This window comes from Liolophura sinensis, chromosome 9 (genome assembly GCF_032854445.1).
Source record: "Liolophura sinensis isolate JHLJ2023 chromosome 9, CUHK_Ljap_v2, whole genome shotgun sequence".
NCBI classification, from domain to species: Eukaryota; Metazoa; Mollusca; class Polyplacophora; order Chitonida; family Chitonidae; genus Liolophura; species Liolophura sinensis.
This window is the reverse complement of record NC_088303.1, coordinates 24,626,326-24,652,502: the sequence shown is the minus strand read 5'-3', so window position 1 is coordinate 24,652,502 and position 26,177 is coordinate 24,626,326. Positions and strand designations below refer to the sequence as shown.

The window sequence follows — 26,177 nt, the reverse complement described above, 5'->3', positions numbered from 1 at the left end:
TCTATCAGCCGCACACGCCAACGACGCAACAAAACCGCTGTCTCGTGATTTACGGAAATGCACGAATTCAGCGGAAATGACAGATCTGTAAAATTCTTATTTGGCTATCAAAGAATACAACAATGAAAATAGCATGTTTATAGCATTTATTAATTTATGTTCATTATATGTGCTTGACCAGGAGAAAAATTTACTACGTTTGGACGGATCCCCTAAGATCCAATTTCGGCTGTTTGGGGAATTGTTGGCTGTTCACAAAGCCACTTAAGTTTACCCACTTCAGTCACTCTTCATTGAGAGTAGTGATCTACAAACTGCATGGTTTTAAGAAACAATGTGATACAACTATTGCTCTTATTGATTAAACTTAGGTAATTTGAGTTGTACTCATGAATACTTCACTATACGGCACTTAGGTTCCTGGAAGAAGGGATCCAGAGAGGCACCTGAAAAACACACTGTCCCTTGTCAAGTATCGCACAAACTCTCTGATGTCGCTTTACTGGTACAGCCGAAGCAAACTAAGTAAAATAAAATAAAGATTGTCTAGCAAAACTCGCAAATAGAGTACATATTACTGTATTAGGATGATTATTGAAAACGATATTGTTATAGAGCTTAGTACCAAGGTGGGACGTAGGCCCTGCTATATTAATCGCTCTTTCTTCATACCCGAGTTAGCAGATCTGCAAAGGAAAAGCACGTCCTGTATCTGAAGATGTTGCATAATACTTTATCAGATTAAAAACTGCTGGCTTAAATTCACCGGCTAGTTTTTTTTCTGTTTTCGGCAACAGTCTTTATGTATGGCTGTCATATTTACATAGTAAAGTTGTGGTACCACGGTAGCAAGTGTACTGTTCTGAGCGGTACTACTCAGAAATGTTATGTTATCGAGGCCCACAATACTGTACCAAACTTTGTGACTGCCAAAGAGTACCGGTTCTGCATGCTATTTTGCCCTGTAAGCCTACCCTGTGACACGTGCTCCGTGCTGTGCGGTTATGTGATCAAGCCACACAGGAGCGGCACTGCATGATACTTTGTGACAGCTGCACAACACCGTGTGCCAATTGCTCCGTGTTGAGCAGTTTTGTGATCGAGCCACATTACTTGCCAGTAACCTTCCTGCACCAAGGTTTAGGCGGAGGTTTAGGGCTATTTCCATGCATGAAGAGGACGTCTTGCTGCGAACCCTTGAGTCTGCCCGTCGTAGCCTTATATCCCAGAACTCTAACTCTTCAATAGCCACACACAGAAATATTAAAAGAACACCCACTACTTTGTCTTGAAAACAGCTACCGTTTTGTTCGAATAACAAGAGACGTAACCAGTGACAAGGGCGCTATGTAAGAAATTTCTGGGCAAATAAAGTTATACCCCTTGTTGAAATTTGTGTACCAAGGCTCACATAAGCAAAGAAGACGGAGATATCTATAAATTGCCTCTCCAAGCGAAGACTTGCATTTATGTCCGAGGCCTTATGGCCAACCCTTATAGGCTACGCGAAGCAATTAATTCTCAGAGGAATCCATCAAAAGGCTTGCCTGGTTTCCTCACGCCATTCGTTATCCCTGGGCTTGCCTGGTTTCCTCCCATGATGGGAGAAGGAATCTCAGTTCTTTTTCCGGATTGCCTCTTGAATTCTCCTTTGGGAGTATTTCGATTCTTTGTCTAATGCATCATTGTTTTAAAAAATGTGACCAGATTCCGTTGTGTATGTTAACAAAATCTAGTTGAACTGATTTACCTTCTTGTGTGCAATGTATATGATGGGATGGATGACAGCCTTCATTCATTTACCTGCCAGTAATTTCCAGATTTCATCACTGAAAGTGATACATGCCCAAAATTTAAACACGCTTCATTCCTACGAATGTATCTGTAGACTAAAAACTCCTGAATGGCAGCAAAGAAACAATTTATTCTGTGAAAAGGTCTGCCTCAACCTGCGTGTGAGCGTGGGTTTCCCTCGGGCTATGCCCGAATTCATCCCACCATAATGCTAGCCGCCCTCGTGTAAGTGAAATATTCTTGAGTGTCGCGTAAGATCAAATAAATAAAATAAATACGACGTCAGGTAATGATAAATCTGAGAGTGACCTCCCCCTGACGTTGTTGTTTACATGTACAGCTGCAGGCAAAGGAATACCCATCTTTTGATACACAACATATATGTCAACATTTTTTGTGGAGCACAATTATTCAAGCATAAGCATAAGTTTTCACAGATTTTTTATGTAGTTATATGTAAAGATGTAGTGAGTTCTGTCACACCCCTTCGCATCTGCTCACAAAGCCACAAGCACTGCATTCACAAGCCATGGGCAGCCTTCCCTGTCATGTCGTCTTCGCTCCTCGCGTCACTCCAAACCTGTCGTCGTCTTCTGTTCAAAACACAACAGTTAGCCTCTCCGCTAACAGGTAGCTGCACAACAAGTCAATTCCACTAGTTTTGTATCATCTTGATTGATCTTTTCCCGTCTGTATGTTTCAACCTTCTCTACAACTCAAGCAGTCGTTCAAGCTTCAGCATGTCGTCCATAAAACGTCCAGCTGGTGATTAACTGATCGTTACGTCAAGACAGAACATTGTAGGGTTCCATTTGTTCGTGCGTTTCATTGATAAAATTATATTCTTGCGCGTACTTTGTTATTACGAGGAGGGGTCGTTTGTAAACAAACACGCTCTCGTGTGGAAAAATCGGCGCGAAAGTTGAAAGTTTGGAGCCTTACAACACGAATACGGTACAAACCTGAAAGCTGTATTTTGCACATAAGCTGTATTCATCGAAGTCTATCATACAATGGAGTTTCAATTTTCAAGCACTGATCCCACTACCTCGCTTTAATGTCATTCTTGCTTTACATAATTTAGAAGCTACATGCATTTGTCAAAGGGCTCAGTAGATGTAGGCCTACACAACACATTGCATGATACATGGCCTAGGCGGATACAATGGTACGGATATGTATCTTTACAAGTTATGTATAGCGGTACAAATATAAAACCTAACGAGTTGTATACAGCGGTACGGGTGTGTAACCATACGAGTTGTATACAGAGGTACGGATATGTGACCATACGAGTTGTATACAACGGTACAGATTTGTAACCTTACGAGTTATATACAGAGGTTCGGGTGCATAACTGCACAAATATGCAGCGGCACTGGTATTTAACAGTACAAGTATCTTCAGTATGGTATAGACGTATATAGCGGTTCGGGGATAATTTGGGAAATTTTGTAGGCTCCCACGTGTATCTCGGCCAAGTGTGTGTAAGAGGAGCTGAGACAGAAAGTTCAAAGTTGAAGTATGTGTGTAAACTTTACTTCGTCTGAGCAGACAATTCTATACTGTAGACCCCGTCTGAGTAAACAGTTCTATACTGCAGGTCTCGTCTGATTTTAAAATCTCCAGCTAGGCTATATTTGTCATCTGTAAATCCGTCAGTCACTGCATTCAAAAATGATCATGCTTTCAATCTGTAACACATCACGTGTTCAGATGTTCAGTGTACATTACAATTAGTAAAGGTTTACATTTTAGCTCAGGGTACGAGATAAGCTAAACGACTGTCTAAACGGTAAATCAAGAGCTCACATGATTAGCTATGCGCGGATGATTTTAGGCTAAACGCCAGCCGTGTCATTGTTCGGCGATACGGTATACTATAACGTATTTGGTTCAACAACTGCCCTTCTTTCTTGTCCATTTTGCCCCGTTACCTCATATGCTCAATTAAATACCCTCACTTAGGCAAACACTCTCTAGGCTATTAACATGATTAAAGAATAAAATACCAGTTTGAAAACAACAATCATAGCAAATCAGAGGAAAGGTGGGGAGAGCCATTATTTATATAAACGTATATGATGCATGATCTTTACAACATATGAATTATGTATAATGTAAACTTTCACTGCAGCTTGAAATGGTAGTTTACGATAACATATTAAACTCCCAGCCTTTTACATATTATTTTTCTTCATTAATAGTGTAAAATTATCCAAGCTCAAACCATGTTATAAACTATACGCCTAAATATAGAGCAGGCGCACAAGAGAACATAACGTTACATGAATCTTTTAATTATTCTATTAGATTAGATATTCCAATCTGCCTTATATTTGACTTCTCATTCTATAATTTAAACTCTTCCACATTCACTACATGTACTAAAACGAACAACAAAGAGGAAGATAAAGAAGTGCAATGTATTCAACTATTGGAAACCTATTAAACCATTGAGCAGTCCATCACTTAGGCCCTATCACTTCTATTTTATCTTAGTGCATGACAAGTTGCTTAACCACAACAACATGCACAACATTCAGTACAAATGAAAGAAACGAAGGGACCAACATAAGGATCTACAATATCTGCAGTTAACACAGGAGTTTATAGTGATCTAGGGCATTGCGAACTCTCAGCTTGTTGATCACGTGGTCCTTGTATATCTAAAAGTATATATTTGCACCAACTTTTTTATTTTAATCATTTATATATATAGTAAGAAAATAATATATATATATATATATTTATATATATGTACGCCAAAATTAAAACCATCCATTGGTCTACATATTAAAAATTGAAAGCAAAGCTACACATCTGAGTTTATGTTTGTGTTATGGGCCAAGTAAACGCATTTCATCTCTAGCCTGGGAGAGTGTTTATACGTGGGAACGTCTTACAGCAACCTGCCCATGGTCGTGGGTTTCTTCGCCCCCTCCCCCCCCCCCTCACCCGGACTGTGCCCAGTTTCCTCACACCATAATGCTAGCCGCCGTAAAATATGAAATGTGAAATATTCCTGAGTACGGCGTAAAACCCCAATCAAATAATTAACAAAATAAAGGGGATGGGGTTTAGGTGTCATTCCACACCCTTGCATGGCTTGGCACATGTATACAAATGCATACAACCCCAGTAAAGCAACAAACTGAATTCATTGTCTATTGAAGTCTTTCCAATTCTTTCTAACAACTGAGTCTTATGAATTGTAATCAAGTATGCTTTATAATTAAAACTCATCTGCTAATGAAATGTGAAAAAAGGTTATTGAGAACACTGTCTATAGAAGTGAAAAAATTGATATTTGTACCTTTTTCACACCGCATGTGTAAGTCTACCATCGGTGTTGTTATATTTTGTGTTACAAATCGTTTGTTTACCTCACTGAAACAAGAGGAATAAAAGGCATGATACCAGTGCAGAGTTATGTGCCAAATGTCTAATGGGGCAAAACGGACCCAGGGGCAAGACGGACATTTCTCAGGTGAACGTTTTTTCATTTACTGGCGGAACTGTGGACACGTGAGATTCCTGGCCATGATGTGTATAATGAAAGTTTACGTAGTCTGTTATAACGTGATCGATTACACACTACCCATGTAACTACTGAAACTCGCACCTGAGCTTCCAAAGTTAGCAAGACTGTAGTGCCCCACTCTCCCTTACCACTCGGAAAGTTCCTTATTTACAGATTTACAAAACTTCAAGGCGGTTTGTACAACGCATAATAAATACGTCACAGGGATATTACTTTGCCTTTGCTTAAAAGTCCTCGACCGTAAACTCTTCTAGATGCTCATAAATTCGGTTTTCGTTTTATGTTCGTTAAAAGGTGAGTACCACTGGATAGGAGTTATTTCCCTTGTATAAGTACATACACGAGATCAAGCTCCTTAAACGTGTGTCTCGGCGGATAATAGGGCTACATGTATATTGGTGCGCCTGCGGATAATCTCTTCAGGTACATTTTAATAGATGGATCTTTTGAGTCTGCTTATAGTACTATGTTGTAAGCCGTCATACATTTTCATGGTGATGTAAAGCAGTTACTTTGGAAATTTGTAGGCCCAAATATCAGTAAATGATGCTGGGGATTTATTTGATCATCAGGTGCCAGTTTTTGTGGTCACAGCGTGTAATTGCAGTATAATGTAGAGCAATAAAGCAGGCGTACTGTTAATTTCATTATGTATAGTTAGGGCAAGGTGGTGTCCTTCACCGCAGTGGGCTTTTATTCTGAATTAATCGGATTTTGAATTGGTTTCAGACATTGCGGTGGGGGTGAGGGGCTCCGTGGCTCATTCGATTAGCGCCCTAGCGCAGCGTAAAGACCCAGGAGCCTCTCACCAATGCGGTCGCTATGAATTCAAGTCCAGCTCATGCTGGCTTCCTCATCGGCTGTACGTGGGAAGGGTTTCCCCCGGGTTCTGCCGGGTTTCCTCCCACCACAATATTCTTGAGTACGGCGTAAAACGCAAATCAAATAAATAAACAGACTTTAGGCCTAACAGCCTAGGAGCCTTTAAGTATAGGCCAATACCAGCCAATGGAGGACCTTTCGCTACCTTGCTTCCTCGAAGAATCGAGCTTTTGTGATACAGGGCGAAGTACGTCTAACTCGCTTTATTGCCTCGATACCTGGCGTCGATATCTCGCTCTTTCGCTATCGCCCTGTATTATAACGTCTGTGGTAGCGACGACCAAGTAAGGAAAGGTTCTCTTTCGGTTTCTATTCTAAGCTAGCTGTGTGCTTGCACATATATACACACATGCGTACGTGAACTATAAATGTACATGCGATATCCATTTCTCTCTTTCTTACGTTTACGACAGGGGAGAAAATAAGACTCACTTACAATCAATTATATATAGCAGATTGGAACATGTCGACTTGGTTCAGGAAAAAACTAAGAAAAACATGTACATGTAGTTGTATTGATAAGCCCTGACCTGGGGGCCTCCGTGGCTCAGTCGGTTAGCGCGCTAGTGAAAGTGAAATATTCTTGAGTACGGCGTAAAACACCAATCAAAAAAAAAAAAAAAAATAAGCCCTGACTACGCCAATAAAACTTTCAAGTCCAGATGCTTTTCGAACTTCATGCATAAAGCAAATTTAATATTGAAGCGTAAATAAAATGTCAGCATTGTAGAAGCTGGAAACTTGAAACCATGCCTTCTCATTTCTGCACTTTTTAACTAAAGGTTAATTCCAACTTTATTGAGGAAACCATTTTCTCAGAGAGACGTTATGTCTGGATTTACATGTATTACAAATATTTGTGGGGAAGGGCTTAGGGAAAGCGAGAGTGCATTACATGTACTAGGATTGTATCCTGATACGAACCAAGCGATATTTATTCTTTCATGCATTATTTTTGCAACAGCTTATTTTGATACTATTTGCAAAGTTTGGTTACACATATTTGCAGTCTTATTTCTATCAATTTATAATAGTTACTTTCGGCCCTCGCTATCGCAAAGGTCTTGACCAATAGGTCACGTTTTCGACTCCAGCTCTTGCTGTTCTGACTGCGACTTTATTTCTTTATTTAATTGGTGTTTTACGCCGTCCTCAAGAATATTTCACCTACACGACGGCAGCCAGCATTATGGTGGGAGAAAACCGGGCAGAGGCCGGAGGGAAACCCACGACCTTCCGCAGGTTGCTGGCAAATCTTCCTACGTACGGCCGGAAAGAAGCCAGAATGAGCTGGACTTGAACTCACAGCGACCACATTGGCGAGATGCTCCTGGGTCATTACGCTGAGCTAGCGCGCTAACCAACGATATATATATATATGTATGTATATATTCTTTTAATATTTTCAGACAGTAGTGCAAGGCAATCGTCGCGTTGTACTTGAACATGTACGACTTGAACATGTACGACATGAACAAAACGACTGTCAATGTCACAGTCGAGTGCCGTGTCTTGCTTCAGCCGTCCACATTTATGCACTTTGCCCTGATCCCTTCGGTGAGTACATGTATGTTATTCTGTGTTGATGGTTGGTAGGCAAGGCATCGAAGAATACAGGAACTCGTATTCTTTAAAAAGCGTTTTTGTGTGGATAGAGTAGCACGCTCAGCAAATCAGATCAAGTACCGAAAAATAAGTTTTACACTGAAAAAAAAATAATCTGTTAGTTTTAACAGAATGACTGTTGTCTGAGTAATGCTAAAATGTAGCCTATTTCTGTTATTACAACAGTAGTGTTATTTTCAACATATTTTACTGTTTATCTGATACAATCTTTATGTTAATGGAATGTGTATGCTATATTTAACAGAAAGGTCCTAAGTAGCCGAGGTGGGTAGCACGCCAGCGCGGTGAAGTCACCCGGGAGCCTCTCACCAATGCGGTCGTTGTGTCCAGCTCATGCTGGCTTCCTCTCCGGCATACGTGGGAAGGTCCTGTAGTAACCTGCGGATGGTCGTGTGTTTCCCCCGGGCTCCGCACGGTTTCCTTCCACCATAATGCTGGCCGCGGTGGTATAAGTGAAATATTCTTGAGTACGGTGTAAAACACCAATCAAATAAATAAATAACCTATGCAGCCACTGTGAGTTGAGGTTTAGCTCGTGCTGGTTTCCTCTCCAGTCGTACGTGGGAAGGTCTGTCAACAACTGCTGATGGTCGTGGGTTTCCCGCGGGTTGTGCCTTTTCCTCCCGCCATAATGCTGGTCGTGAAATAAATAAATAAATAAATAAATATTTAACACAATAATCTGCCACGATAACAGAATCCCCAGAATCCCCAGTTTGCCTGAATCATGCTATATTTTAAGCTTAGCTCAATAGCTATTCTCTCTCTCTCTCTCTTGTCAAATAAATATCATATCTGTAAGTTTACATATTTGGCTTATCTATAACCGGATTCTGTTAAAGAAAAGCAATAACTAACATACTAAACCTGCAAAGTTTGTCGTGTGTAATATCATATCAATATCTAAAATCTCATAATGCGGCATAATCATTATCATCAAATTTAAGACAAGAGTATACAACATAAAGGGGTGTGGCGGTTCTACGTGGGACATTGGTGACAAGACACGGTTAATAACATGTTTGTGCATGCAGTTGAACGTATTTAATAGAAATATTTACTTCGTTATATGTATCACTTCAAATAGCCAGGTATTTCAACGGAACCGTAGTAATTTATAAGACTTTTTACGTTAGTCAGTGCATGAGCAAGAATCCATCCTTCGCCTTCTTTGGGTTCATTGTGCTTATTATATTAACCATTTTCATCCATGCGTTCTAATTCAGTTGTCACCTCATTCTGCATGGGTCCATTTGCTTCTTTTGTGTTTTAATACAGATTGCCTTCATTGCGGTGTTTGCCATTTTGCACAGAAAAAATGCGTTCTAATTCAGTTGTCACCTCATTCTTTTATGGGTCCATTTGCTTCTTTTTGTGTTTTAATACAGATTGCCATCATCGCGGCGTTTGCAATTTTGCATAGAAAAAATACCAAATGTGGACGCCTTTCTTGGAGGCCTGGGATGGTCGTGTAAGTTTTCTCCCCAGGGATTTCAGAGCTACATGTACTTACACTTTATACGAAACAAAATTTCGCTTAATACCCTTTTCTTGAAACCGAATAGAATGTCAGAAATGTACAGTTGGGACTCACACTCACTATAAGATAACGAATTCAATAATTCAGATAAAGACGTATCCATTACATTGGGTCTATAGTGAAAGTGTGCGTTAACAATAGCATGCCGTTGAAATTATCACAGTTTGTTTGCAATATAATTTAAAAGAAAAGTGCTGATTTCGTAGAATTCATTAGTATTTTAAAAATAGCATGACATTCCAATTATCAGAATTAATTCCTTTGCAGTATAATTTAAAAGAAAAGTGCTGATGTTAACGTTTAGTGTTGTAACTCAGTTCGGAACATTCCGTGGCCAGTAAGCTTAGGTGCTTACCTTGCCCAGCTATTAGAAAGCAGCCATAAAAACCTTGACATAGGTTGACCTCGCAGCCTTATCACCACTATATGGTCTCTCGCCCAGAATTTCAAACTTTCATCGTTAAAACCTGCTTACCTATGTGGTAGCTGTGAGTTCAAGTCCAGCTCTTGCTGGCTTCCTCTCCGGCTGTGCTCGGGAAGGTCTGCCAGTGGGTATCCCCCGGACCCTGCCCGGTTTCCTCCCACTATAATGTTAGCCGCCGTTGTATAAGTGAAATATTCATGAGTACGGCGTAAAACACCGATCAAATAAATAAATAAATCAGATAAAATAACGTGTCCAAAGTCTAGACAGTCTCCATCAGCTTGATACCAAGCTCGCACCTGCACAACAAAAAATCAGGCTGCACAACAAAAAGGCAGACTTTAAAATACAAATAATTACATTTCCGAAAAACGGATGTGTAAATATGGTACCGATTCCTATCTGTGGCACTTTTATCTTGTAGGCCAGTGGACTTCCTGGATGGCTATACGAACCGTTGGGCACATGCTGCGGCATTCGGGGCTATGTCGAACAGGCTCCTCGCCCTCCTTGTGAATCGTGACCAGTATTGGGGTGAAGACGTCGTGGCTCCCTATTGGGTTAAACGAAGTCAGTTTCACGTTTAGTGTACCGGTACTGCATGTATCACTAGTATTTGACACGAATGTAACCAGTTTCGTAATTGTGTTCTTGTTTTTGTTTGTGGTTTACCGTCGCTTTCAACATTTACATTGTGACTTGTACCGAGCTGGTTGACACTTTCACAACAACGCTGTGCCAAGGACACCAGATTTGACACTCAGTACTTTGGCCAGTTCTCTCACAAGCTCAACGCAGTCAGTTCGAGTCCAGCTCGCGCTGGCTTCCTTTCTGGTCGTACGTAAGGTTGTGTGCCAGCAAGTTGCGGTCCGCCGGGCTTTCGTACAAGTGTATAAGTAAGGCGTTAACTTCCTGTCAAATAAATAAATAAAGAGTACCAAGTTAAAAAAATGATTAAAACTGGACTGGAACCCTAAGTTTCCTTTAATTCTGAAGCAATTTTGATTTCATATTACCTAGTTACTCGCGGATAGTAAACCCCATAATGTGATAGCCAGTGACCGCCATTTTCAAATCTTGTGGAAGGCAATCGGGCATTATCCATCAAAAGACAAACTCGTGGATTGTTCCCATTGGAACCATTGACAGGGCAACAGACAACGTGATAACGTCCCAGATCAACGACAGTAACGATTCAGAACTGTTGATGTATCAGCTAAAATTGGAACATGGCCGTTTTAGCAGACAGACGTTGAGAGCAATTCTTCGACCACTGCAATGAGGTCCTGTGCATTGTTTCGCACAGCTTAAGTTGATCTCCGGTTGATCTTGATGGATTACTCTGATGATGTCTTAAAAGGACAGAAACTCAGATTTTTTTGAGTTATGTCAGATAAATACAAAAATGAATTGCATATAATTGCTAACTAATCGCCCCATGCGTATATTTACCGAAAAAAAATGTCAATCAAAAGAATCACAAAGGGGAATTCGTCACTCGTCTAAGCTGTTCAAGCGACCAGAATGCATGCAAGTGACGCAGCAGAGAGATTCCCACAGTACAATGTTCACTCGTGGATCACACCTGTAAACAATATGACTGATTGAAAGCTTGTCATAAGCCTAGTAAACCAAACACGATCTTCCTTTCTATCTACTATACATTATGAATATTTCGTAATTCTCAGTGTTCTGTCTGGCCTAAGGCAGAACAAAAGTTGCCTGCATTACGCTGCAAATTCCTGTCTGATATTTAAAGTTCACCGAACATCTCCCGTCGTTTAAAATACAAGGGAAGGTAAATCAGTCAAAAAAGTCAATCCTTGGCAGTGTCTGTAAATATAGCGACTTGAGTGGGTGGACGGGTCGTAGTGAAACTCCAAGATAAAACTGAACATTCGATTGTGCACTCAAGGCCAGATGCTTGCGAGAAGACATCTAAAAGTCTGAACTATATGTAGATGACGTTTAAAACAGGGGCACAATTATTGCTTCAATCGGCAATATGTTTCCTTGAAATGTGTTGTTTCGTAAACGTAATTATTGAACATTGGATTGTCTTTCTACAAGTTAAGGATACCTCCTTTTAAGTTATTCCATATTTTCTTCCTCATGTCAGCTTTACTCCTGCTTTTGGCAATGTTGGAAACAAGTCTGGTGTTCTACCCCATCTTTGCGTGTTTAAACTCACCTTACAAACTGGTTGGGGGGATTTTGGGAGCTTGCTATTCCTTGACGTGGTAAGTCTCGTGTGCTATCTTGATTTAATCAAATCTTGAGTCTATTTATCCTTGCCCGTCATTTATGATAAATTCTGCATTATTTTGTTAAGTCATGGGTCGGTTGACTTGCGATCCAAATCAGTTGGGTTCAATTGAACAAGTCGTAAACAACTGTCACCAACTGGACGTAGAGGTTTGTGTAGATCGAAGGAACTGGGTACAGCTGGATGTTTCAGAAGATGTTTAATCTTCCCAGTTGCAAGACCGATACACACTCGACTTCCAGTTAAACCTCCTGCGATTAAAATAGCCTGCGTTAATCAACCTGGACTATTTGAACTATGTATAGAGCACCTTAAGTCATAGTCGAGCTGGATCTGATGCATCTTTACCTTAGAAGATTTTTCAGTTTCTAGGCGTGGTGAGGTGGTTTCCTGAGCTCTATGACCATGAAAATCTAACATTCATCTTGAGATAGACCGATGAAAATTGTCTCCACTCATCTGATTACGTATTCTCTTTTTTATTTGAATTTAATGCAGTCAAATGTGCAAATTATAATGTATACATGGTCCATACCGCCAGTGGCTAGGTATACTGTCATAATACCGAAAAGTGTGAAAACAAATGGATTATAGTATTTTTACGATAATTTTCTGCTACCTATTTGATGGGTTTTATACACTTTAAGTTTAACCCAAAAATCTGATGGTCTTTATGAAAGTGAAAAAGTTTTGGTCATTGCACATCTTTAGAGTTGTTTGAGTATCGCAACTAGTTGCTAAGCCTACCACTTACAGTATGGAAGAGTTGTTTGAGTATCGCAACTAGTGGCTAAGCCTACCACTTACAGTATGGAAGAGTTGTTTGAAATCTGGAAATTATTTATTCAGACAGTCAAGATGGGTTGAAATTTAGAAATGACAGCAGAGCAATGTACACGTCATGTGAACTCTCGATCGAACTGAATAGTATCTTCGATCTTTTGAATCATGAAGCATTGTCGACGGGGTATAAAAGAAAAGACAACAATTAATATAACATACGACGGGTTATTTTGTTCTGACTGCTTCGTCAAAAGTCAACTTTTAATCTTGAATGCTCACGAGGCCATGTGGTACGCCTTGATGGAGCAGCCGGAAACACGCTGTCGAGCGAGGAACATTGACAAGTGGTCGTATTTCACCGCTTAGGTGTGATCACTTGCCTGCTGTAACATTGTCGTCGCTGCTCTGGTTTTACTCTCTATGCTGTACGTCTTAGGTGTGATCACTTGCCTGCTGTAACATTGTCGTCGCTGCTCTGGTTTTACTCTCTATGCTGTACGTCTTAGGTGTGATCACTTGCCTGCTGTAACACTGTCGTAGTTGCTCTGGTTTTACTCTCTATGCTGTACATCTTAGGTGTGATCACTTGCCTGCTGTAACACTGTCGTCGTTGCTCTGGTTTTACTCTCTATGCTGTACATCTTAGGTGTGATCACTTGCCTGCTGTAACACTGTCGTAGTTGCTCTGGTTTTACTCTCTATGCTGTACATCTTAGGTGTGATCACTTGCCTGCTGAAACACTGTCGTAGTTGCTCTGGTTTTACTCTCTATGCTGTACATCTTAGGTGTGATCACTTGCCTGCTGTAACACTGTCGTCTTTGCTCTGGTTTTACTCTCTATGCTGTACGTCTTAGGTGTGATCACTTGCCTGCTGTAACACTGTCGTCGTTGCTCTGGTTTTACTCTCTATCCTGTACATCTTAGGTGTGATCACTTGCCTGCTGAAACACTGTCGTCGTTGCTCTGGTTTTACTCTCTATGCTGTACATCTTAGGTGTGATCACTTACCTGCTGAAACACTGTCGTCGTTGCTCTGGTTTTACTCTCTATGCTGTACATCTTAGGTGTGATCACTTGCCTGCTGTAACACTGTCGTCTTTGCTCTGGTTTTACTCTCTATGCTGTACGTCTTTAATTGCATTGTATTTCTGCATAAAACAGGATTCTGCTGGTGGACTAAGCATGCCCGAGGTCTAATAGTTTGGCATTGTTTTAAAGTGATTATATGCTAAAGTGATAACAATACAGCATTTTGAGTGAATCTAGATCTGACGTTTAATAAATTGAAATTAACATCACTGCATTCTTTTTTTTTGTTTGTTTTTTTTTTTACTTAATTCAGCTTCATGCTGCGTGAAATTGCCACTATTTACATGAACCTGTAGAAATTATAAAACCCATAGAAGAGACCGTATTTCACCGGTTAGGTGTGGGCATTTGTCAGTTATCACACTATCGTTAGTGCTCCGTTTTTACTTTCTATGGTGTTCGTCTTTGATTATATCGCACCCCAAGCACATATACAGTTAAAAGGGAAAACAAAATGTTCGTGCGACGTCAACGGAAACGACTGCGTTCTCGGGGTATGGAAATACCTCGCTCTTGATTGCTTAAAATTGACAGCGTGGCGGCGCTTTGAGTTTGCGCGATTCTACTTACTTTGAACTGTAATATCTTTTTTATGCACCATTAAAAAAATGAAAATGTATGTGTTTTAGCCTTTTTGATTAATACTTTATCGATGCATAAAGTGCCTAGTGTTGTCTGCACTATTAAAATTAAGACCGTCTGGTAAGGTGTGGGTAATCAAGACTCAACGAAATTCACGTGGCCTGATATTTGTCAAACGGCCTTGTTAAATCATCTCACATATGCCCTGTCTGAGTTCACATACTAACTGCATTTGCGTCTCTTCGTTGCAGGTGTATCGTTCAGCTGATATACATGTTTGACTGCCCTCACACTGATGTACGTATCAAGACATTCCTCATTTGTTAATTACCCGATCTTATTTATGTCTTACTGTGTTGTACACTATGATTTATTTATTGATTTATTTATTTGAATTGAGTTATTCCATACTCCAGAATGTTTCACATCCATGACGGGTGGTCGGATTTATTGGGTGAGGAAACCAAAGTGACAGAAGTGTTTATTTGATTTGTTTGATAGGTGTTTTACGCCGTACTCAAAGACCACTTTGACACATACGACAGCGGTGCAATCTAGAGGCTGTCCAATATGGGAATTAAACCAGTGGCTGGAGTGCCTCTTCTTTAATGGTCCCGCAACTTTATTTCTGAGGCCTTTCCCGCTCTCATATACCATAAATAATTACTATGGTGATTAGTTGGCTCAACATTACTTATGTAGAACGAAGGCGAATCAACAACCAAGAGCAGACAAAACACGTGTTACACTCGTGTTAATACTGTTTTCAATGATATATCATTGTTTTAGATATGTCTGTATGCTGATTATGTACATATACAGAAGAAGACGACGCATATACCGGGATGCAAACTAATGTGTTATAACACGGTTTAGCTGCTATACATTGCATTCTTCGCACCAAAGGTGCAACATGGCGTATTGATGAAACTCATGTGACGAGATTTTATCCAATGAGGGACAAAGAAACTTGCAAGAGGGACAATAAAAGCGATAATATGTTTGACATACTGCAAAATTTGAGTGTGAATGAACCAGAGTGTAGTGACAGTTTTTCAGATCATGATGATGGCGTGTATCTTAACTCAGCTGCTGTTAATATCTATTTAAGTTGTGATAGCGTTTAATATAGATGTTACGGTCACTGTGAGTTCAAGTTCGAGCTAAGATTTTCCTTTCTTTCTCTCAAGTCGTACGTGAGAACGTAATTGCAGAAGTTGCCCTTGAGTTTTCCCCAAGTTCTGCCAGGTTTCCTCCCATCGGACTATTTTCGTCAGTGTAAAACAACAATCAAATAATTCACACTTCGCTTGTAAAACGTGCGACTTCTTTGGCAGACATACTGTTGTACCTGGTTAAAAATACAATCTGAAAAGCGATACGTATGTTAATTACACTTTTAGTCACTGGGACTATTCGTCTTTTTTCAGTTTCCTACTTTTCTTTCAAAACTGAACCTGAGCTACAGCAAGCTGATACTGCAATGGCCCTCGGCAGCTTTTTTTCTCGTCATCGTGGGCCATTCAGTTTACATGCTGTGGATTTGCTGGGAAACAAGGGTATTTGTTGTCAAGGTAAACATTCATATATTGCATAAATAGCAAACTTATGCACTTCTGTTTGTAACAGGCAGTTTAGATAAAATGCAGAAAAGATTTAACACTTTCTTTTACAGAAATCGTTTAATGGAGTGGCAGGAAAAATCAGTGAGCTCGCTGCAACCAGAAACCTGCTTCATAAATAGTTAACGGGGCCTAAATCGACTTACTAGACTACTTTATCAGCGTATTTATTTCTCAATACATGTGTTTATATTTATGTATGAAATTGTTGAAAAAAGCACATGTATCTGGCTGTAGACGAATGATTTTATCTTCTATTTAGAAAGCTAGTCCAAAATCCTTTATCACTTCCGGAAGTGGCTAGGAAAATACAAATTCAGCTTTAACTTTATTATTTGTCTCATTTCTGAAAGTCTATCTATTGACTGGAGAAAAATAGGAATAAATCACCCTTTGTGTGCACAAGAAAGTCTAAGCTACCATAGCCCTAGCAAAGCGCGTAGTCCTTTGTTCTTTCGACTCGACTTTCTGTTGTGAGAGTTATCGCCCATTCTTTACAAACTGTGTCCAAAACAAATATATGTATTTATTCTTAAAGCTAAAAACTTCGAGAAAAACCGGACGCACCCTTGTTCTTTCGTCTCTGCTTACTGTTGTGATCACCCACTGTTTGCAAAATGTGCGTAAAATTTTTCGCCTGTTTCTATTATTTTTACGTAATGATATAATTTATTTATTTTTTGAAGCTGAAAAACAAATTTAGAAGTTGTGCAGCTTACCACCGAGCCACTCCCAACACACAATGATGTTGCCAGTCGCCATGGATCTTTGATACTATCAGTCAAAGTTTATGATCACGTTTTATGGGTGTATTGGTGAGAATCGCCAGACGCCCATCAAAGAGGCATGAAAAAATGTGAACAAACTGCCGGAAGTAGTTTCACCCAAGTACTCAGTGTGAGTGCGTTTAACGAAATAGACCGTGTTTAACGGTCAAATATTAACTTCCTTTCTTAGTGTTTTCTTTATTGTTTTGTTTGAACTTCTATGTAACGATTATGGGCTGAATAAACTTTGTAATTATGTTTACATTTATTATCTTTTTTATTTTATGTCGCGAAAGGTTGTCGAATTGGTTTTGGCGCTATTTTGGGGATCATAACGGTGAATGTCACATACCACCGAGATTGCCCGTAGTAGCGCACGTAGCGAAAAGCTTTACATCTTGTAAAGTAACCTACATGCATGTATATATCAGCTCCTAATTGTGCTTGAAGTACTATATCCCAGCTAAGACAAAAATTGTGAATGAAGACTAAGACTAATTGATGACTAATTTTACGTTACATATAGAGCCTCTTCAAGTAGTCAGCATTTTTATTTAAGCATACCGATAGGCTAAAACGTTTTAGAATGTAGCGATTCGCTGTCTAGTCTTTTCGTGGTGCTCTTGTTCATTTACAGGAAGCCGTTGTTTTTTTTAAGGTTTTTACACGAATTTCTTTCTTACTTGAGATGAAATCGTGTTGTAACAGATTCTGTGCAATCGGCCGGCTTTTTGTCGTTTGAAACATCATTATAACGATGCACCTTATTTACACCCCCCACCCCCTCCCCGAAAAATGGGATATACTTGAGTGAGTGAGTGAGTGAGTGCTTGGGGTTTAACGTCGTACTTAACAATTTTTTAGTCATATGACGACGAAGGAGTCCTTAAGGTGCATGTAATGTGCCTCCTTGTTGCAGGACGGATTTCCACAGCTCTTTTATCTAGTGCTGCTTCACTGAGGCGCCTCACCGAAGGCAAGTAAGGCGCCCAGCCCGAGCCATTATACTGATACGGGTCAACCAGTCGTTGCACTATCCCTTCCATGCTGAACTTGAAGGCAGTGATAATAATATTGCAAAAGTAAAGAAATGATACTCACATAACAATGGTTTGTTTGCTGCTGTGAACAGAATCATATTTTCATCCTTTGCAGGGAAAACGGCGACTGGCCTTGCCCCATCATCTTGTCTATGCTAGATGCCTGCTGAATGGGAAACTGCCTAAGCGAATGTAAGTATTCCTTTTCTTGTGACATTTGTTTACAATGCTGGTGATGGGACGGGTCAAATACCTTTTCTTTCAAACTTTGTAAATGGAGATTTAAAATTTCTTGATAATCAACAGTTATCCACGATCTTCTACGCCAGTTGTGCTATCACAGGGCAAATTATTTACTCCGCATAAAGAGTGTTTCAAGTTAACTTTCTTTTGTCTTTATTTTTAAATGGTTTTAATTCATTTGATGCTTGGTTTAAATTGTATTACTCTCTGATATGTAAATAATGTATAATCACATATTAAATGATTTGAATCAAGTTGATGTATACCTTATGGTTGAATTTATTCCTCGCTGATAGACAAAAAATCAGGTATGAGAACATTTTTTTCTAACTACGCTAGTTCGGAATCTCACTGTTCTGGAACACTACCCATCAGTCCAGCCTTGAAGAGGACGAAACGTTCATATGAATAAAAAAGTTAAATATGTGTTTTCCCCCCACATTTACGACGTTAATTGTGTGAGAAATATGGTGTTAAAATTCATGTGAATAATTATGGGTCGACGCAGGTAGTCCTGGGGGACACATGTTGCTTTTGTTCGGATTTTGTAATCACGCTACAGCCTAGACCGTTTGACCGATTTACTTGAAACTTTGCAGTAAAATTTGCCCAATACCTGAAGTTTTAAGTCTTGCTATTCCTTTTTCTATATCACGTGGTTTGGCGGCAATATTAGATTTTGTAGCAAATTGATGAAACATTTTCTTCTCAAGAACCATTGAACGGAATTGTCTGAAATTTGCTATACAAATAGAAGCAAGAAGCTTGCCAGTGGCCGAATTTGTATCGTCACAACTAGATTTGAAATTTACTTTTTTTTTTTTTTTTTTTTTTACACATTCTGGTATATTGTGGGCCACTGATCCCGAATCTGCTTTTATTTTTTGTCCATCTCAGGAGCTTTTTGAGATATAGTCAAAATAACAAACACTTAGTGGCGTAATTTCAATGTAACGTAACTCGAAAACCATGGAGGCTAGAAATGTGAAACTGGCACGAAATTGTAGCCCAAGACATGCTCTTTCAGTAACATGCCAACAGATTTGAGTTATGACTGATAGTTTTCTCGTTATAAGCGTTTGAATGACAACACCGTTTTTTAGGAAGTAGATGTTAATCCTGTTGCTTTATCATTGAATGTGATAGTAACTGGGCTTGGTTTATTTGGCTTGCAGCATATCATGATTTCCAATAGCGGTTTTGCAATTAGATATAGTTATGCTGTTTCGTATTTTGTAGCGTAAAATTATAACTACGACAACGAACGACGTGGACTCGGGCCGAACTGCTTTGCAGTTGTAGTTGCTATTTATTTCGTCAAACTCAGCAACTGAAATGACGCTTTGCCTGCAAGGGAGCATGGGGGAAAAGGTTTCCATGTAGAGCAAAATGCAGTAAATTCTTTACGTTCGTCACACCATAGAAACAAACACTTCAGTTCCATTGTATTTCCACGAGCATGACAATGTAAATGAACTCTTTAATATTGGGACATTTTTTTCGATCAACAAGAGAGAGTTATTTTAATCAATGCATGCACCAAAACTAAGTATTGAAACCTAAACAGCTGTTCAACACACGGTTAAAGCAGATTGCCCTCTACACATAATTACCATGTATATATCTTTAGCATATGGAGTTGTCAATAAAACAATCTGTCAAGTGATTTGATCGCTGATATTTTGTGTTGGTCTAAAACTTTGTCTCAGCGTACTGACCGAGGCCACCGTGGTCGAGGTGGCTAGCGTGCCATCGTGGCGCAATGACCCAGGAACCTCTCAACAATGAGGTCGCTCTGAGTTTAAAGTCCAGGTTATGCTGGCTTCCTTTCCGGCCGTACTTCCTCCCCCAACAACCTGCGGATGGTCATGGGTTTCCCCTGGATCTGCCCGGCTTCCTTCCATCATAATGCTGGCCGCTGTCGTATAAGTGACATATTCTTGAGTAGGGCGTAAAATGGTCCAATCAAATAAATAAATAAATAAAGTAAATCTAGGTGTATACTGACAAACAAATTCTTTATAGGATTCTTTAGAAGACGATTACATGGAACAACATGTTTTCGAACATCACCCTAACGGCTTCTGACCCTTTTTATTTGTTGTCGTTCTACGTCCCACTTTTCTTTGAACGACGGCCGTTATATTTGTAGGTAGACGCGTGAATCGAACTCCTAACAGCCACACGTTTACCGGCAGCGCGTGACGTATGTCATGTACATACGTCACGCGATGCTCGTGTTATTATTTCCATCCGACTTTCCCCCGACCTGCACACAGTCAAGAGATAGTAGCAATAAAACCTGACGTTCTTTTGACTCAAATAACAATTGCTTTGCTGTATTAGAGAAAAAACCAGCGTGCATATAATTTGTTTTACCTTTCCAGAGTAAATGTGTTCGATGAAGGCTTTGTGGATACCTTCAAGTACAAGTCTATTCACGGTTTCTCGTATCCCTCTCGTATACTGTGTGTGCTGTTTGTGGGCATATCGCTGTCTTACCAGGTGTGTTTTAGTCATAACCCATATAAGTCTACAAGTATAACAAACACGAATATATGCAAGTTCTAAGAATATTTGTCTGTTAATGGGTCGTTTTAATTACATGTATATTAGTTTCTTCAATCATGCGAAGCGTTTACGGTCTAGGATTGTTCTACATTGCAGTATATATCTAACTCGTTGGTATGATTTAGAAAATTTTTGTATGATCAAATCCTCCGACACTTATCAATGGAAAGTTTTGAAGGTTAGGTTTTATAGACGGAAGATACACTCTTGACAAAAGAAGATCTGTACTAGTTTGTAGATTTTCCACTTGTGCAATGGGGTCATTTCTGTGTACTTTCGCCACGATATGGCTGCGATATTGTGGCGTTAAGCCATAATCATTTATTCTGTGTACTTAATTTCTGTGGCACTGTATAAACGACTTGATCATTTGCAACGCTCCTTCCTACAAAAACCGCAACCAACCCAGCCTAATTCTCATGGGCATTATGCTCAACTGGAGGGCATTGTGTTCAACTTGCGCCTGTGCATAGTTGTGCTGGAATGTTTTATTGCTTACTCCCTGTTCATTTTATTTTTCCTTTTTTTTAAAGATTGTGATAAACATATTCGACGGTGCTGGCAAACTTTCGACGGCTGTTGCAGAGTTGGCAAGACCGGTTGTCCCTGAAGAAAGTGTGAGTTCAAGACGCTTTTGGTTAGACGCGCTGACCATTCAGACAGGTAAATATTTCCCTACGTATTTTTGTATATGAACACAATGATTGACGCTGTGTTCCATAGCATGGATGGTTGTTAGGTACAATCAGCGGGTCGGGCTGCGGGTACAGTTACTTAAATTATGGCGTGGGATGAATATTGCTTTGTATTTTTGTTACAATCCAAAATCCTCACCATTCCTTTTTAAAAAATCTTTTGTTCCAGTCTGCACGTGGATCGCAAGCGTCTTGGTGCTACTCATCATGATCGGAACTTCGTTCCTTATCTTAAAAAATTACAGGTAAGCAAATTAGAACTGTGCATTATCTTTCTTTAGTTTCCAAATGCACCTCATCCTTCTTTACAGTTATGCTAGATTTGTAACAGTAAAAATATGGTGGTGTGGTTAACATGCTAGCCCAGCATAATGTCTAAGGAGCTTCTCACAGATGCGGTCGCTATAAATTCGCTCTGCTCATGCTGGCTTCCTCTCCGGTCGAGCTTGGGAAAGTCTTGCAGCAACCTGCGGATGCTTTTGGATTTCCCTCGGACTCCGTCTAAGAATTAATGTATTTTATGTGTTAATGTCAGTTCATCAAAAATTGTGGAATCTTTGATTGCAGGCGCAACATTTTGCAACTATTCAGGGGAGATAGATCTTTTCTACCACCCATAAACCTCTCTCCAACGACATTGATGGTAAGTTCGAATGGTGTCATGCATTAAAATAAAACTTAATACCGAACGTAATAAGGCGAGGCCGAAGGACGAGTCAAACAAAGAGAGGCCTATAGGTATTGTGTGAGTTTAATTCATTTACCCGTCATATTCGTGAGACACGGTAAATATGGTCGCCGAACTTCCGTTTTTTATGTCATGGCTGCCACGTTGAAAGCATGATGGGAAAAAGTGTTAACCGTTCCAGATTCTAAATTTTCTGCGCTAAACGCTTTTGATTTTCAGTATTTTATGACACATAATCACCATTAATCCTTTCAACAGCGTTTTCTTTCTCTGTGACTCCTAGCCGTAGTTGGCGCAAGAGCCCGGAGACGAATGAATACTGGACGAAGTTCAGCCTTGAGGTTTCCTTGCAATTACTCGCAAATCAGCAATCGGCTCATGCTTTATGCTAGCTCCAACGGACCTTTCACGCTTTCACATTACCCAGTTGAAAGTAATTGTAAATTGATGTTTTTTCGAATGGAAAGTGTTCTCCTGACACTTGCCAGATACTTTACTCAATACTTATTATTAAAAAACATTGCTCTTTTCATTCTTTTTTTTTTCGTTTGTACTGAGGTAAAAGCAGCATCGACCCTACGCTGGCAACGGCTATAGTATCAGGTAGAAAGATATAAAAACGGAAATACAATATATAAAGTACCTGTGGTTAAGTTCTTTGTCACTTATTCAGTTGTTTTTTATGTTATACACGAGCATTTTTCGCTTAATGTATGCTGTCGGTCAATTTTGTGGGTAAATAAAACCAAACAGGACCTGAGAAAAGCATCACCATACCTCCTCAGGTAGCCTACCTGACAATTTGTACTGTGAATTACAGTTTACTCTTATCCATCAATCAAATCTATCTGGAAGCCATTTTGTTCTTTATTTTTATTCACAATACGTTCAACTATATTTAAATTAAATTAAATGATCTCAACATTTAATTTAATTGAACTACCATATTTTATTTATTTATTTGATTGGTGTTTTATGCCACACTGAAGAATATTTCACCAACTAGACGGAGGGGTTTATTGAACTGATTCAACATGTATACTCTCTGTATCATAAAATGAATATTAACATACAAATGATATCACATTTTTCTGGTAGTTAACATAACCGCGCTACTTCGCTGCCTTTAAAAAGCTGTTTTAAAAGCTATTTTAACGTATTCTGGTGAATTTGTGGACGAAGATTCCGAGTCTGCTTTTGTCTGAACTTTTTTAGATATATTCAAAACACCTAATTTTAGTTACGCAATTTCAAGGGACTGTACTCCGACCGTAAGTGGGCAGGCCTCCAGCAACCTGTGGATGGCCGTGGGTTTACCCCCGGGCTCTGCCCGGTTTCCTTCCACCATAATGCTGACCGCCGTCGTATAAGTCAGATATTCTTGAGTACAGTGTAAAACACCAAAAAATAAATAAATCAAGGGACTGTAACTCTAGCACTTAGGTAGCTAGATATCTGACGCTTGCCCCAGAGTTTAGTCCAACACATGCTCTTTCGGGAGAATGCCTAGAGATTTAAACTACGATCAGCAGTTTTCACACTAGAAAAAACGGTTTTTTTTCAATCCAATTGCTTGAACATTGAGGTAGATGGCATCAGGACAGAGATATGATTTCCCAAAGCGGCTGTGCGCTTAGATATAGCTGTGCTGTCACCTATTTGATGGTGTACAGTGAGAACTATGACAACAAACGACTTGGACCCCGGCCGAAACTGATTTGCAGTTCTAGTTTAATTCAATTTATTTTTTCCAAAGCACTTATGGGAGTTATTGTCGTTTCATTGAATTGTTATTGTAATTTCATTGAATTGTTACTGTCATTTCATTTAATTCTTATTGCCATTTCATCTAATTGTAGGCTACCGGCATGCGATGGCCTGGATATCAGATTGCTTACCTATTCTGGGGTATGTATGTTCTATACTCTTGACAAAAAACCCAACAATTCTTTAACAGCAAGCAAACCCAAGCAAACATACACCACCCTTAACTCACCTCATCAAGTTTGAAATCACAGATGGCCATTCCAGTACACCAAGACTTTCAGGAATACCGTGTCAGTTCATGGGCTCTTTCATCGACACTTGAGCTCTTCCATGCGTAGCATTATGAGGTGTATCACAGACACATTACTGTTTCTTGCCGAGCTCACCAATTTGAAATAGAATGTTCAAACATAGTTTCTATCTTAATTGCGTTCGGCAAGCTCGAGAACAAAGTAAAAGATCCATGTATGAAAAGAATCTCTCCTATATTTATTCCATTGGTCGCATTCGACGAATTGACACTACAACTCAGACAACGAACACGACTGAACCAATCGTTCCATGCATTTACGTCTTGAATTAAATAGGTTTCATTTTTTGTTTTGTTTTGCAGGTCTTATAATCTTCTTCTGTACCGTGTGGGCAATTCTCTTCTGTGTAATATTTGGCGTGTATCTTGTCATTTTATCAGGTTGGAATAGCGTGGGAACTCTTGTTGAATGGATTGTGTAAGTTTTACATTTCAAGCAAGGTTTAGTTTAAATTAAATGTATATGATAACTTTAAGAGTGCATGAAATTATGTTGATGGGGCCACTGTGGACTAGAGGGTTAGCACGCCAGCACAGCGCACTGACCCAGGAGTCTCTCACTAATGGGGTGAGTTCAAGTCCAACTCAAGCTGTCTTCCTCTACGGTTGTAAGTGGGAAAGTCGTGGGTTTCCCTCGGTCTCTGCCAGGTTTCCTCCCAGTATAATACTGGCCGCTGTCGCATAAGTGAAATATTTTTGAGTACAGCGTAAAACACCAATCAAACTAAATAAATTTTTTTCGTTGCTTTTATGATACCAAGTTTATTCTGTTCTACTCCTGTCTTTCATAACTCCCCAGAAGATTTGTTTAGACGAAGGTAACCCCAATAGGGTTTCACTGTTGGTCAATAGAGCCACAACAACGTTTACTTTCGTTTCAATAATCAAATTCATGATGCTTCTATTTAGTCGTTTCAGGATAGTAAATTCCTTATCTTCAAACGTGTATTATTTAATAGAAAGACACAAGTAGAGAAAATGGATTTAAGGCATGAAATTAAACAAGTTTATTCATTTCATGGACGCCCCCCATCCCGTGGCTCAGTTGGTTGGCTCCCTAGCGCAGCGTAATGACCCAGGAGCCTCTCACCAATGCGGTAGCTATGAGTTTAAGTCCAGCTGATGCTGGCTTCGTCTCCAGCCGTACGTGGGAAGGTTTGCCAGCAGCCTGCGGATAGTCGTGGGTTTCCCCCGTGCTCTGCCCGGTTTCCTCCCACCATAATACTGGCCGCCATCGTATAAGTGAAATAATCTTTAGTACGGCGTAAAAACACCATTCAAATAAATAAATAAATAGATCATTTCATGGGCAAAATTACCGTGAGAATCTGTATTGACTTTAACTGTCAAAATGTGATCAACTTGTCTTATGTTGTTTTCAATATATTGATAATCAATATTACTGCAAACAGATCAGTCGAATGTCCCATTACAATTGATTGCACGTCTTCAACCTTTCTTTGACGTAATGGCGGGTTTCTGCATCCTCATATGACAATGTTCATTAAAGCTTGTGCACATATTAAAACTGAATGTAATAAAGAAATTAGTTTGTGTATAAAAATAGAAAATCTCACAATACCCAGATTGGTATTCTCTGAAAGTGCAGAAGTTGCGTTTCAGAGGAAAAATACAGAAAGTTCAGTTTCGGTACAGCCTTTTTAAAAACCAGTGAAATAAATAAATTGGGACTGGAAGGGTAAGTACAATGTGAAACTGTATCTGTGTTTTGTTCCCTAATTTCAGATCCCCAATTTTGATGAGTCTCATCATTTTCTACAGCCAAAAAGCTTGGGCACGTTTTTTCTTCCTCCAGCCTCGCCCCGGGCCCGATCAACCTGTCCCACTTGCGCTTGATAACCGGTAATTACGGTATTAAAACTGAAATATTATATATAACTAGTGTTTTATCCAACATTTTGGATTGGCTCACAAGGGAAAG

The 26,177-nt window shown here is 39.6% G+C and overlaps 1 protein-coding gene across 3 annotated transcripts in view; it reads left to right on the top strand.

Moving 5' to 3' along the window:
• Positions 1-26,177, top strand: part of LOC135475310 (stimulated by retinoic acid gene 6 protein-like) — a 35,227-nt gene that overhangs the window by 2,318 nt on the left and 6,732 nt on the right. For 2 of the 3 annotated variants that reach the window (XM_064755157.1, XM_064755156.1), the window contains exons 2-15: positions 7,630-7,777; positions 9,235-9,317; positions 10,235-10,380; positions 11,930-12,050; positions 14,784-14,829; positions 15,963-16,106; positions 18,077-18,153; positions 20,592-20,709; positions 21,309-21,438; positions 21,640-21,715; positions 22,038-22,113; positions 24,018-24,066; positions 24,539-24,653; positions 25,982-26,098. In XM_064755157.1, coding sequence (XP_064611227.1) covers positions 7,667-7,777; positions 9,235-9,317; positions 10,235-10,380; positions 11,930-12,050; positions 14,784-14,829; positions 15,963-16,106; positions 18,077-18,153; positions 20,592-20,709; positions 21,309-21,438; positions 21,640-21,715; positions 22,038-22,113; positions 24,018-24,066; positions 24,539-24,653; positions 25,982-26,098 — 1,409 coding nt within the window. In that variant the 5' untranslated portion in view covers positions 7,630-7,666. The remainder of the gene's footprint in view (positions 1-7,629; positions 7,778-9,234; positions 9,318-10,234; positions 10,381-11,929; positions 12,051-14,783; positions 14,830-15,962; positions 16,107-18,076; positions 18,154-20,591; positions 20,710-21,308; positions 21,439-21,639; positions 21,716-22,037; positions 22,114-24,017; positions 24,067-24,538; positions 24,654-25,981; positions 26,099-26,177) is intronic. The other variant, XM_064755158.1, reaches the window with a different exon arrangement.